General features: G+C 43.6%; 1 protein-coding gene across 3 annotated transcripts in view; it reads right to left on the bottom strand.

Moving 5' to 3' along the window:
• SLC6A4 (solute carrier family 6 member 4) overlaps window positions 1-15167 on the bottom strand; it is a 39149-nt gene that overhangs the window by 11767 nt on the left and 12215 nt on the right. For all 3 annotated transcript variants that reach the window (XM_039507688.1, XM_039507690.1, XM_039507689.1), the window contains exons 3-12: window positions 13279-13413; window positions 12103-12322; window positions 11710-11848; window positions 10223-10357; window positions 7347-7450; window positions 5836-5963; window positions 5273-5385; window positions 2846-2977; window positions 1070-1169; window positions 608-708 (exon numbers count right to left, since the gene is read on the bottom strand). In XM_039507688.1, the coding sequence (XP_039363622.1) occupies window positions 608-708; window positions 1070-1169; window positions 2846-2977; window positions 5273-5385; window positions 5836-5963; window positions 7347-7450; window positions 10223-10357; window positions 11710-11848; window positions 12103-12322; window positions 13279-13413 (1307 nt within the window). The remainder of the gene's footprint in view (window positions 1-607; window positions 709-1069; window positions 1170-2845; window positions 2978-5272; window positions 5386-5835; window positions 5964-7346; window positions 7451-10222; window positions 10358-11709; window positions 11849-12102; window positions 12323-13278; window positions 13414-15167) is intronic.

Here is a 15167-nt window from a genome sequence, read left to right as displayed (position 1 = left end):
TTTGCCTCCGTAAACCTCCATCTTGACTTACTCTCCTTGCATCCAAGCCAAGCAACAATAAAAGACAGGGTGAACTAATTTTGGAACAGAGAATGAAGGCTTTGTTTAAAAATGTTAGTAATAACTTTTGCCAAGTCAGCTATGGGGACGCTGGCTCCAGTTTCTGATTATGAAGGATGCTATCTGGTGAGGTAGAGTTTGGGTAGGTGTATTCTGAAGTTGCCAGGCAGTGGCTGATCAAACAGATTTATAAGCTATCTTAATTTCTTTTTTTTCAGTGCTTTTTATCAGCATCTTTTACTTCGCTGACATAGATGTAAAGCAGCAAAGCTCAAATTAGTCTTGTCCTGTGTTGCAGGTTGTTAAAGTTTTCTAGTATCATCGTTTATCTAAATAACAAAAAAGACCCAAACAAACTCAGTGTTGATCTACTAACTAGTCCTAGCTGCTTTTATCAGATTCATCTAATTGATTTGATATTGTTAGCTTCCAAAAGCTGGCATTAGAGAGTAAAACATGAATTATGTAAATGAAAATCCCATATCTGGAACTCGAAGGTATTACACTAGTAAACTGTGACTGTCTTGGGCTGAGAACATGAACTCACCAAAAGGAAGATGGGGCTGATTGCTACCCAGCAGAGTCGCCAGTACCAGCCTGGAGTGAAGCCCAGCATTTCCTTCATGTCACTGCAAAACTGGTTGATGCCTATGAAAATAAATGGAAGGTAGAGGTGACAGGGAGAAAAGTTATTCAAACATTGATATAACGAGGAAGTGCATTTAGCATCCAGCAGGAAACAGTGTGGTCATGTCCCTGCAACCTTTTCATTACACAGAAACCTCCATTATCCAAAGTCATTCAGTGTCTCCCAACACTTCTGGAGATCAAGACTGTACTGTGCTTACATGACAAAGTAATTGGTAACATTGTTTTCAGATTCAGTAATCCGTAAATTGCTTTTTCTATGTGACATCAGTTCCCCTGTCCACAGAGCTGGCAGAAACACGATTCGGCAAATGCCTGGGAGTCTGGTCAGCATGGGTTGTAAGTGCGGAAATAAACTTACCATAGAACCAGGCTACTGCAATGGATTCCAGAAACACCACTGCTAAGACAGCAGGGCCTGTAGCATATTCTTCAAACAGCTTCACTACATATGCACCACCCTAGAAAAGAGATTGTGGCACTGATTAGCCAGTATCCCCAGAAGAAGTAGTTTTGTACTACTAGTCAACCTCCCTGGTCACTCAATTACAGACCTAAAAGTCGCAATACTCCAATAAAAAAACTTAAAAAACAGACTCCAATGAGAAACTGCTGAATTGGAATTAATTTGCAAACTGGACACCATTAAATTAGGCTTGAATAAAGACTGGCAGTGGATGTGTCATTACACAAAGTAAAACTATTTCCCCATGCTAATTTTCCCCCTGCTGTTATTCACACCTTGTTGTCAACTATTGGAAGTGGGCCATCCTGATTATCACTACAAACGTTTTTTTTCTCCTGCTGATAATAGCCCACCTTAATTGATTAGTCTCGTTATAGTTGGTATGGCAACACCCATTTTTTCATGTTCTCGGTATATATATATCTTCTTAATGTATTTTCCACTGCATGCATCCGATGAAGTGGGTTTTAGCCCATGAAAGCTTATGCCCAAATAAATTTGTTAGCCTCTAAGGTGCCACAAGTACTCCTCGTTCTTTAGTCCTATACTGTCTTCATTTGGAAAGAGCATTCACCAGCGCAAAATTCACTCTATCCCATCACTTCCTGCCTGCTCTGGCCTTGAGTAATACTTGACAGTACTAACGACTTGTCCAGTATCCTTGCTTTAACTTTCTGTGATCATCCTTTGCCAATAGAATGGTCATGCAGAAAAACGGAAAGGAAAGCAGCGGGCATTTCTAGTAGGATTTTAATGAGCTAATCAGATGGGATCTGTGCTTTTTCATGCCCTCCTTTGATGGCAACTTCCTTCTCTGTCCCTGAGCATTAGTTACTGAGCAGGAAACAAAGGAAGCATTAGGTTCTATTCTTTCCTCCTAGATCTGGACTCAGCTACAAAGAAAGAGAATTGCATCTTCTGCAGGAACCTGGCTCCTTCTAAATGCTTTAAACCAGGAGGGAATTTCTCATAAAACAAACAGTGGAATGTAAAAGCCAGTGAATTTTTTCCCCGCATCTTTTACAAAAGCTGACCTCTTAGTACGAATTTGTGGTCCTGTTACAGCAATGAAACCCCAATGACTAGACAGAGGTTTCACAAGTGTAACTCAGAGCAATATTTGGCCTGTCTGAGAGAAGGAATATGTAAGTGCTGCAGATTCACATGAGCAATTTTCCTGTGCCAGGAGCTTCTGGACTCCAGTTCACTAAATTCCATTTATGTTAGTTTCTAGAACAAGATTTTTTTATCCATCCTTTTCTTGATTTGAAATTTACTTCTAACCCTTTGAAAATTAAACTGATAATTTTTAAATTTGTAAAAACTGGGATTTTGAGTGCAGGTTTGAAAGGTTAAACAGCTGGAATGAACCTGCTTAGTGGTGTAGTACCAGTCTGAGCAGTATTTGTGTGATTTATTATGTACTGTACACTGGAACTTTGTCAAGTTACAACACTGTCAGATTCCCTCATGAGTGCGACTGCTCACATTCATTCCACCGACAGTCTCTGACTCCATAAGGAAAACAGCTCCTCTCAACTGGATTAAGAGCGTTTCACATATTTGATGAGACTCCTTGAAATTCTGTTTGGGAAACACTTCTCTCCTGCAGATGTCAGCTAGAGCCTACTGCCAATAAGCAAGGTTCACAATGTTGGGTGCGGTACTTACGAATGTCAGGGTTGTTAATGACCCCAGGAAGCAAGTGATGATCAGACCAAGAACAAACCATTCCCTGCGCTTTCCCCAAACATGTGGGAATTCGTCCAGCACTGCAGTGACCACCCCCTCCATCCCTGCAAACTGAAAAGCACAGCAAAGAATCATAGAAAGAAAGAAAGCATCCTTCCCATCCTGCATTTCTCCCCACCCCCAACTGGTGTACACTGAAAATGTACATCACCATAGCTGCATCTCTCAGCCATGTGAAAAATCCACACCCTCGGACAGCCAGAGCTACGCCAACCTAATCCCTGGGAAACAGTGCTTCTGTCAACCTAGCTACCACCTCTTGGGGAGAGGGGTTACCTGTAGCAATCAGAGAACCCCTCGGGTCACTGTTGTGAGTGTCTACACTGAAGCGCTACAGCTGTGCCACTTTAGTGTTTTAAGTGTAGACATACCATAAGATACAATTAGCACAATGAACCTTTGGCATGTGTCTGAGTGATAGGATTGAGATGACTGCTCTGGAAACATCCCCATCATGTCTTCAGAGACCTTGATCTCTTTAGGACAGGGATTTTGTCTCATATGTGTGGGAAGTGCCTAGCACATAACAGGAACTACCCAGGGCTGGCTCCAGGCACCAGCGTAGCAAGCAGGTGCCTGGGGTGGCCAATAAAGAGGAGCGGCACCTCCGGCTCTTCAGCGGGAATTCGGCGGTGGGTCCCTCAGTCCCTCTCAGAGGGAAGGACCTGCCGTAGAATGAACCGGCGGTAGAGCTGCTGCTGAATTGCCGTCAGTCGCAATTGCGGCTTTTTTTTCGTGCTTGGGGTGGCAAAAACGCTAGAGCTGGCCCTGTAACTACCATATTACAAATAATAAATAATGCTATGTACATCGGCCAAACTGGACAGTCTCTAAGGAAAAGGATAAATGGACACAAATCAGATATTAGGAATGGCAATATACAAAAACCTGTAGGAGAACACTTCAACCTCCCTGGCCACACAATAGCAGATCTTAAGGTGGCCATCCTGCAGCAAAAAAACTTCAGGACCAGACTTCAAAGAGAAACTGCTGAGCTCCAGTTCATCTGCAAATTTGACACCATCAGCTCAGGATTAAACAAAGACTGTGAATGGCTTGCCAACTACAGAACCAGTTTCTCCTCTCTTGGTTTTCACTCAACTGCTAGAACAGGGCCTCATCCTCCCTGATTGAACTAACCTCGTTATCTCTAGCAGGGGCGGCTCTAAAGTTTTGGCCGCCCCAAGCAGTCATGCGCGGGAGGCGCCCCGGAGCCGCGGGAGCAGCGGACCTCCCGCGGGCATGACTGCAGAGGGTCCGCTGGTCGCGCGGCGCGGCTGGACCTCCCGTGGCTGCGGACGGTTCGCGGATCCCGCGGCTCCGCTTGAGCTGCCGCAGTCATGCCTGCAGGAGGTCCAGCCGAGCCGCGGGACGAGCGCTCCCTCCGCAGTCATGCCTGCGGCAGGTCCGGTCGTCCCGGGGCTCCGGTGGACCTCCCGCAGGCATGACTGCGGCAGGTCCGCCGGCCCAGCCTGCCGCCCCCTAGATTTGGCCGCCCTAGGCACCAGCTTGTTTTGCTGGTGCCTAGAGCCGCCCCTGATCTCTAGCTTGCTTCTTGCTTGCATATATAAACCTGCCCCTGGAAATTTCCACTACTTGCATCCGAAGAAGTGGGTATTCACCCACGAAAGCTCATGCTGCAAAACGTCTGTTAGTCTATAAGGTGCCACAGGATTCTTTGCTGCTTCTACAGAACCAGACTAACACAGCTACCCCTCTGATAATAAGTAAATGGCTCATTGTAGCCAAGACTATGAAGTCAATGGAGTTGATTTTGGATTGAATTTGGTCCTTAATCTGCAATAACTATGTGGCTCATGTGACAAAATCTTTATAGCATGTTGTCCCACTTTGAGAAATCCACCTTCTATTCCCACCTTCTAAATCCTGTTACCTGTGAAAAATCCTAGAAACATGTCACTGATTTGCATGTAGACAGGTAATTAAATGCTTCCAATATACAAGAAGAGAGAGAGCATCATCTGCTGGTTAAAGCAGGGTTCTAGAAGTTGAATATTCTGGGTTCTGTTCCCAGCTTTGCCATTGACTCACTGTGTGACTCTGGGCAAGCCATTTAATCTTGTTGTGCCTCGGTTTCCCCAATTTTGAAACAGGGATAATAAGTACTATTCTCTGACCCAGGGATTATGAAGATTAATGAATGTTTGCAATGCATTTTGCACTTATTTAGCACCCTTCATCCAAGGACCTCTAAGTATTAGTATAGTTGCTCTATTATTAAAAGAAGAGTTCATGTTTCAATTCTGCAGATTTGTTTTGGAAGATGCTGGAATAATTCCAAATGTTTAACCCCATCCATCCATTCATGGCCCCTCAGCCACTCACCGTGCTGTCTAATCCCAGAGTGAGTAACATCAAGAAAAATATGATGGCAAAAAAAGTCGAAGCAGGCATGTTTGCAATGGCCTCTGCGTAGGTAATGAAGAGAAGGCTGGGCCCTGGTACCAAGAGGGAGAACAGGCAATTATTACAAGTCAATCCTACTGCTCTGAAAAAGAGGGACCAGTTCAGTCACACCTGGAAATGCCTTTGTCCACAGGGGAGTGTTACTGTGTGTAACCACAGTAAGGTTCACTTGGTGACGTAACATGATTTCTACATACTTTTCTCTTCATAGAACAATTTTGGAGCTGTGTTGCACACCATATGCTGCTCATTGGTTTATGTTAGGGCCTTTGCCATAAAGTAGTATCATAGTAGATACAAAACATTATGCATAGTTTGGCGTGTTTGTCCAAGCCAAGGTCTTTCCCCTGATCCTGAATTTTAAATGGATTACATGGTCATGTTTCGATGATAAGAATATCTCCCCATCTGGAATGTAATCAAACAAGTTCTATCAAAACTTCAGAGGAAATTTAAGACAGCAATAAAATAAGTTCCCCTACCGGTATCTTTAGCAACCTCCGACACCTCTTCATTCCTCATTTCAGCCATATATCCAAGCACAGTGAAAATGACAAATCCAGACACAAAACTAGTCATGCAGTTCACAGTACTGGTAACCAGTGCATCCCTGGAAGAGAAAACCCAATGCATCTCAGAGAGTGAACATCTGCCAGAAAGAATGGTGTATTGCCAGAAGGCACAGTATTGAGTTTGAACTATCGAGACCACCTGGGAGCACGTTTCAATACAGCCCTTCAACTTTCCAGGGTGTATAAATACTGATCCATATATTTTAATATGTGAAGGTCTGTTGGGAAAGACCTCAGGAAAATTAAGGTTCTGTCCTTGCATGGATGCTAAAAATCCCATAGCATTTTTCAGAAGAGTAGTAAGGCTTTGTCTTGGTGTCCTTAGCTACATTTTCTCCTGCCCTGTTGGTTGTCCACCTGTCTGCTGTTTTACCCCAAAGGCAGCTGCATTTCACTGGTGAAATGATCACTGGACTGATATGTACTGGTAGTTTTAAAAACATTTTGAGATTATCACTGACCATGCTCCCAGATCCACTGATAGTACCCATTTAGCAGTTACCAGTATGATGCAGCCTGAATCTCTAAAGGACATCTAAAGGTTGTACCCCAGCCCTGTTGATGTCCTGCCTTGTCTTGGAATGAGACAAGGTGTGTCTCTCCTTTATGCCCAGCAAATTGGGGCACTACAGATTTGTCTGTTATATTGGTTCTCTTTTGAATAGACTTTTGAATTGTGGTGTCTTATATGTCTTCAACATCTGTTTGGCTGTCTCTCTTTGGTTGCATACCAGACACACCACACCAATCTGATTAATACTGGATTCGGAATGATCTAGTAATAGCTTTAGAGAGAGTGATGATTTGCAGGTTTCATTTCACAGGACATAATAAACATCCTTAAGAAAATAAGGAAACAACCACACAGAGCCCTTTACCAAGTTATAGCTGATCTGGTTGCAGTAACTAAATATTGTTACAATCTGATGGCTGGTCTGTGGTGGATTCAATCCACCGGTTGGAGAGGTGTCTGCATCACAGCCTCACCTTTACCATTAATTGCCCCTCTTATGGGCAGTTACAGCAGAGACCAAGAATTACATGGGTTGTAAACTGGGGAGGGACTATCTTTTTGTTCCATATTTGTACAGAGCCTACCACAAGAGGGTCCTGGTCTGCAACTGGGGCTCCTGGGTGCTACCACAACACAAATAATTATTAATAATAATTGACTAGACATGGAAAGCAAACTCCCAACTTGCCTTGAAGTGGGGCACATTGACGGGGTGTGATGTAAGGGAAGATTGCTCTGATGCTAAAGGGAATGTACCTGTTCTGCAGATAGAATTCATCCTACAGGACTGACAACCTGGCAACTTTCACCAGCATTATGTTTCTCTTTTTTTTAAAAAATACCCAGACTGTTTACATTCTAACACCATTCTTTTATTGACTATTTCTTACACTGATGTGGAACTCACTGGTAGCAGTTGTTGTGGAATTTGTTGTAGCTGGCAAAAGCTAGTAGGACCCCAAAACCTGGACCAAGAGAGAAGAAAATCTGAGCTGCAGCATCCACCCAGACCTGAAAAACGTAAGAGGCAGAGAATCAAGAAAGGATGATGTTAAACATAGAGCAAATGCCACTCTACAGTCCACTGGTGCTGCAAATTAGGTTCAACAGCCTGTATATAGTCTAGTCCTATTTTAACAAACATTTTATTAAGAGCTTGTTTCATGGATCAAAGATTTTGTGCTGAAGTGTGACAAATACCTTTGTAGTTTTATGACTGTCATAAATAAACAGATCAGGATTAAGGTCTCTTTTACCTGTAAAGGGTTAACATGCAGTACCTGATGACCACCTGACCAAAGGACCAATCAGAGACTAAATAATTTCAAATCTCTGTGGAGGGAAGCCTTTGTCTGTGTTCTTTTGTTAGAGAGCTCTCTTTGGATCTAAGAGAGGTCAGTCATGTCTCCAAGTTCTCCTGGAGTAGTTTCTACCATTTAATAGTGAGTATTAATTAGAAAGGCGAATTAGTCTTATAATTTGATTTCTATATTTGCAATTGTGTGTTTGCTAAAGGAAATTCTTTATTCCTGTTTGCTGATATTGTTTTTACTGAGAAAGAAAGGAGGGGGGATTCTCTCCAGAGATTGATAAGTCTAGACCCTGTATTGTTCTATCTTGAATTACAGAGACAAGTTACTTTCTTTTTATTCTTTAATAAATTCTTTTCTTTTCTTTGGACTTGGTTAATTCCTTCTCTTGTGGAAATTCAGGGGAAGGAGAGGGGGGAAGAGAGAGTTCCTCCTGGGTTTGATTCAAGCAGTTTGAATCAGGTATCTCTTTCCAGGACTAGGGAAGGGGAGGGGGAGGTAAGTCCCTCTTTGTGTTGAGTCAAGGATTTGACTCGGTGTATATCTCTCCAGAGTGGCTAGGAGAGAGGGAGGGGGGAAGTGGGCTGCTTCCCTGTGTGTAAAGATTCAGGGACATTGAATCTGTGTTCCCCAGGGAAAGTTGGGGGACAGGCAGTGTGTCAGATACTTTAACCTGACTGGTGGCAGCGAGAACCAGACCTAAACTAGGATTTTAGTTTAGAGGGAAACTAAGGCAGGTCCCCACATTAGAACCCAACAGCTCCAAGTGGGGGTGAGACGTATGACAATGACAGAGGCAAATACCCAGCACAGTGAGGCCATCAGACTTATTTTCACTTGTGGCATAATTAGGATTTATCCTTTGAGGAGGTCACCATAGGTGAAATGCTACCACATTTCTGTACACAAGACAGTAAATATTCAGAAACAGTGGCAGCTATCAGTATTTCACCCTTGACAGTATCCTAGTCTGAGAGATGGCAGTCTTCCTGTAGCACATTGTTTTTGCATTGTAACTGTGCCTTTGTAATGGGTTTGGCCTGTCTTCCTTCTTCCAGGGTCTCTGTGCAAAAGGACATCTGGAGTGCATTGCCCCAGGTGTGTCTCTGGGCGCATGTCCTCTGAGCTAAAGCACTGTGTGATTGCTCCGTGGATTGATCCAAATACATTTGGTGGTGTAGATACAACTCCAGCTGTGTGAACACAACTCAACCATGTTGTAGCCATGTCAGATAAAAGTGCGATGACCTGGTTACAAAAACACTGTGCTACGCTGGTCGGAGTCTTACTGAGTGGCGTCTCTAAAGTGTTGATCTCTGTTCCATCCCTGAAAGGAAAAGTCCTGGTTCCTTTATTCCCTCTTGATTGCAACATGGAGTTCACTGCAGCTCGTTTCTAACATGCTCCTTCTGTGCGGCTAGCCTGCACCTCCCCTGGATAGAGCTCTGCTGCCAGCCAGCGCACAGATTGCAATCTGCTGTCCTCACTTCAGATATATTCAATACAATACCAATATCCTTTATTGCTTTTAGGAAGATGTGGTTCCTTATTGGAGATGCTGCTTTATCAGAAAATGGTGTCTCTTCATTTCCTCTTCATTGAAAACTCTTCATATCAGCTTGGAAGCTGCAGACTCACAAACATTAGAGTTTGTAATCTTTGTATTTGTTGTATTTATTGCTTTGGGTTTTTTCCATCTCCCTCCCCATTAGCGACTTTCACGTGTAGTGAAACAAACGCAGTCAACAGCCTGATGGACTGAGTGCCTCTTCCACCCGGGTTCAAATCTAAACCAGACACTGGATTGATGTTTTGTTTTATTATGGTCTTGTCCCATACCTGCTCTCTCTCCTAAAGTTGGTAGTATTTGTTGGCTTGTGTGGTGTATTTCCTCTCCCCACACATTCACACCTGTCCAGCTGTCATCACTTCATCAGGCTTAGTGTGTTGAGTCTGATAGTCTTCCTGCTGTCCATGTCTGCATGGAGTATGTGGGAGATTTCCACCTGAGTCAAGCACCACTTGGCTGGAAAGGAGGGTCTCTTCAGGCTCATCTGCCAGAACTTGACACGGGACCGATGGCTGGAGTTTATTCGGTGGTGGCAATATGCACAATTCTGAAATGCAGGCACTGAGTCCAGACACCTGATAGTGGACTCCATTAAACGTGATTTAGCCCATTCCAACATCTGCTGATTATCCGGCAGTCAACAGAGCTACAGGGTATCCCACTAGTTGAGATTAAGGTTAGCTAGCAGAGTAGAACCAGAAGTAGTAACAGCTTGTCTAATTGTTACAACTGGAAAAAAAAACTTTGTACAAAGATTTAAAAGAATTGGAGTTCAAGGTTAAGCTTCAGAATCCATAGGCACCTATTTACTATGCTGACAGTAGCCTTGTTTTGAAAAGGAGAGATTTAAGTGTACATGTTTAGAGGCTGAAATCAATTGCCCCTTTACAACAAGTTCCTTACCTCAGTGGCCAGGAGTTTCTGCCAGTCAGGCTGCAGATAGAAGACAACCCCCCTCCAGGCTCCAGGCAATGTGGCCCCTCGTATTAACAGGATAAAGAGTATGATGTAAGGGAATGTGGCAGTCACCCACACCACCTGTTAGAGAAAACATTAAGACAGTGTTTGCCATGGGTACTGATTGAGGGAAACTGCTAAGTGGTGATAATGGTAACAATGTCGAATGAACAGTAATATTTAGACTTATCACACCTTTCATTCAAAGTTGTCAAAGTGCTTTACAAAGACAATTATGTATTACTATACTTTAAATGAAGGAGAAAATGTAGTACAGAGTAGTTAGATGACTTGCCCAGCATCCTGCAGTGAATCAGTAGCAGAGCTAAGAATTAGAACCCAGGAGTCCAGACTCCTACTCCCCTCCTCTTAACAACTAGGTCACATTGCCTTTATTAATGCCACCCAGGTTGCTATTTATGGTGTGTTAGCTAGTTTATTCAACACCATCGGTCTGACTACCCCACTGATAGTTATGCATTCTCAGAGGCAGTCAACTCCAGCTTCTGATTCCAGGTTTTCTGTAGCTGTAGTCAGAAGACAGATGAGTTGCCTGATTTTATACTATCTGTGTGCACAACCACTGCCTTTTTTCATCTAGGAAAAGGGACTAACCTGGTTTAGTGGTTAGAGCAGGGAATGGGAGTCAGACTCCTACAATCCATTTCCAGCTCTGCTACTCAATAATTGTCCAACCATGAGTAAGTCACTGCAACCGGAATTTTGAGAAGTGTCCATAAATGTTGGGTGCCTAACCTGGGAACCTTAGGCCCAGATTTTCGGAGCTGCTGAGTACTCACAAACTCCAGCTGAGGAGATTTGGAAATGCCAAGCTCAGCACTCCTGCAAGTCAGGCCCTAACTGTCTCCAATTGGGCATTCAGAAATCAGGGCATGCAGAATTAGCTGACCCTTCTGAAAACATTGGTCTTAACCTTTCTGCACCGCAGTTTCTCCTTCTGTAAAATGGGAATAACAACACCAATCTTTGTAAGGTGATCTGAGGTCCTCACATAGGAGGTTCTCTGTCAGTGGAAAGATTTATTATTATGGTACTTATTATTTGTAAATGAATGTGTATTAAGCAGCCCTATTTTAGTAACATGGCTTGCTCTGACAGCAGACAGCAAGGCCCATCTGTAGAAAAAGAAACAATGGAACTGAGGCTCAACAGAGCAGTAATCGGAGATCATCCCCCACACCCGTTCAGATCCCCTGGGTAGGATTATCTTTAAATGCAGAACAGCAACACAACATGCTGTTAGCATGTATTATATAGATTACAGTAGCACCCACTATTCACATGTACGTGAATTTGCAGTCCCTGTCCTGAAGACAATTCTAAGCTTACTTTCTCTCATGTTAATAGGCTGCTCCAGACATGTTGCAGAAATTATGCTATACCAAGCAACTTCCTCTTGCTTTTGCATTCACCTTGCCAGATGTTTTGACCCCTTTCCAGATGCTGAAGTACACAATAGTGAAAATCAACAATAAGCAGAGGGTCAGTTGCCAGCTAATGCCTCCCAGATCATCCAGCCCTTTGGATCTTTGCACCTGTAGAATGTGGCGGCTAAAACAGGAGAGAAAAACACATTGTTGATGTTTATGTAACAAATACAGAGAGTGCTTAGGCTCTAAATCATGAGAGATAAAAGACACCCCCATCCTACACATACCCACAACTGCATGCATTTTAATCCCTAGACAGTTTTAAAAAAACCCATGCATATGATTGATAAATACCCCGGTCACCCTCTAAAGAAAAGCCTGCTGCATTTTCTACCCTTCTTTTTGATATTGCTGTCTCCACTTACATGCACTTACGTATAAAATTCTTCTGCAGGGGAGATGGAGTGTGGGGTCCAGGTAATGCTGGCATTGGTGAAGTAGTTGGTGCAGTTGCCGGTGTTCCAAGCATTTTTGCAGCTGGTCCATGGCAGCTCTGCCGTGAAGGATGAAATGAGGTAGTAGAGGGCCCAAGCCATGATGGTATTGTAGTAAGAGGCTATGTAGAAAGCTATTATGCAGATAGTAAAGCCAATTCCTGGTAAGGCAGAAAACAGTAATGTGAGTGGAAATGTGAGGGCTGGGTCCAGCAAAAGCAGGAGTGGGTAATCCACGTGAACTAAAATCAATAGCTGTCAGAGGCATCCAAATAGGTACACATACACCATTGCCTCCCTTTATATTTTTTAAGAATGCTCTGGAACTTTGTGGGGTCTTCAGAAAGTGCGGGTGATTTGCCCAAACCCCACTTCAGAAAAGCATCCCTGTTCTGAACAGAACATGTGTAAATGCTAGCCTGATTCAGGCCCCAGTCTCTGGAATTTTGACTGTGATGCATACCTCATCCTCCACACCCCTAACAACAATCCAACCAACCAAAACAGAACAAAATCTAACTGTGGTACTGGAGCAAGGATAACAAGTATGTAAAAGGCAACTATAAAAGATCCTCTATTGTCACTGCCAGTAGAGATGGCTGAGAGAAATGGAATGGAGCTGAAGGATCTCTGGGATAAAAATAATGGATTTGCAATATTTTTCCCAACCTGTGTTTCTAATACCATTTCAGATATTAAAAATGGAATAATTTTGAAAGTTCAATTTACTTTCATCCTTATAATGTTCTCTGTATGGTTTTGCATTTTTTTTCTGGCTTGGGACAGTGGAAGTAGTGTGGGTTGTTTCTAGTCAGTTTCACTCCCTGGTCTTCAGATACTAGTAGGAGCCTGGTCCTTTGGATTGGAAAACAATTAGGGCAATGTTTATGTATATAAAACAACTTGACATTGCTTTTTTAAAAAGCATATGACTTTGAAAAGTAATTAATTCTAGGGTTCATGAAAGCTTTTCTTACATAACCTAAATGTGGGCCTGAAGCCACTTGACATTAACCCCTCGTGTTATCTCTTATTTTCCGTAATTGTTCCACTCTTAAAGAAAATCTCTGCCAGTTACCCTAAGGGATCATGGAAAGCTTCCTGTTCTCCTTACTACCTTTGAAAATAGGACAAATTTTCCTCCAAACTGAGATACACCCATTCCTGTGGTACTGTCCCAGTGCTAGCTCCATGTAAAAGAGGGGGATGCCTCCAAAGATGGCCATGATCGTGTACGGGATGAGAAACGCTCCTGCAAGGAAGAAAGGACATGACTGTAACTTCTTGTAATACTTCTGGTGTAACAGTATCAGCACTTAATAAAGAACAATTCTTCATGCCCCACAGCCAATACACACCACACAGGATTATGACAGTAAAACCTATGTGACCCCATAATCTTGAGAGACCAGTCCAGACAAACTTTCTGTAATGTCACACGAAATGGGACTTGTGGGTTTGTTCCTGAAGGGAACCCTGTGACCCCTTTACTCACATTGGTGAGCAGTTACTCACATGACTAATCCCATCATCTTCAACAGGATTACTCATGTGAGTATCTGCTCACCACTGTTTGTGGCAACTGTCTGTCTCGAAAGACAATGCCATAAGCACCAAAGCAGTTCAGTTACTGTATGTCAGGCTGGAGCACCACTAATGGCTAAAAGTCCAATTCTCAGGTGCCACAGGTAATGCTCACCACTGTGAGAAAGGTCATAATCTGGCTCTAAGTTTCCAGTGGAATGAAGTTGTGAACAATTGTAAGATTGACTCCTAGCAGGCACTGTCAACCGTACTCCTATTCCCAGGCTTCTGTACCCAAACATACAGGGAATTCACAAAGATTTTATTGGCTACCATGGATGCAGCAGCAGCAGGATGGAGCAAAAGATAAAAGAATTTCTTCCTCTGGTACAATGCCTAGGTGTATTAAGGGGATATAGGTCCTTCTTCAGCGCACTCATTGGTTACAATAATTGTTTGATTGTACTGAGCACCTGTAGCATTGACATTTTCTGGTATATTGGTTAGTCTGAATTTAAATGTTTCTGAGGATTCGTCTTATCTCTTCCCTGGGGAGACTGTTCCACAGTCCAACTGATTTTAGGCTCAGGATGTTTTGCCTAATCTTAAATCTACATTTTCCTTTTCTTATTTTCATCTAATGTTTTCCAGCTATACTGGATCTTGCATCATTCTAGATAATTCCTCTTCCACCTTTGTGTTTATAGCCCTCATCTGTTAGTTGATGCATAGGTCCCAGCAACCCTTATCTGATTCTAGACATATTTTGCTCTTTTAATCATCTCATAAATACTGCCCTACCAAGTTCACGGCCATGAAAACACGTCATGGACTGTAAAATCTGGCCTCTCCCCGTGAAATCAGGACTTCTGTGTGCTTTTATCCTATACTATGCAGATTTCATAGGGTAGACCAGCATTTCTCAAATTGAGGGGACAGACCCAAAAGGGAGTTGCAGGGGGGTCACAGTAATGCCACCCTTACTTCTGCGCTGCCTTCAGATCTGGGCAGCCAGAAAGCGGCGGCTGTTAGCCAGGCACCCAGCTCTGCAGGTGGCACCCTGCCAGCAGCAGCACAGAAGTAAGGGTGGCAATACCATGCCACTCCTCTGTGTTGCTGCCTGCAGAGCTGGGCGGCTGGAGATGGCGGCTGCTGACGGAGGGCCCAGCTCTGCAGGCAGCAGCACAGAAGTAGGGGTGGCGATACCATACCATGCCATCCTTACTTTTGCACTGTTGCTGGTGGCAGCTCTGCCTTCAGAGCTGGGCTCCCGGGAGCAGCTGCCACTCTCCAGCTGCCCAGCTCTGAAGGCAGTGCTGCTGCCAGCAGCAGCACAGAAGTAAGTGTAGCGGTACTGCAACACCCTCTAAAATAACCTTACAATAACCGCTCCCCCCCCCCCCCACACACACACACAATTCCTTCGTGGGTCAGGACTCCTAAAATTACAACACTGTGAAATTTCAGTTTTTAATAGCTGAA

This window comes from Mauremys reevesii, linkage group 20 (genome assembly GCF_016161935.1).
Source record: "Mauremys reevesii isolate NIE-2019 linkage group 20, ASM1616193v1, whole genome shotgun sequence".
NCBI lineage: Eukaryota > Metazoa > Chordata > Testudines > Geoemydidae > Mauremys > Mauremys reevesii.
This window is presented reverse-complemented; position numbering and strand designations above follow the sequence as displayed.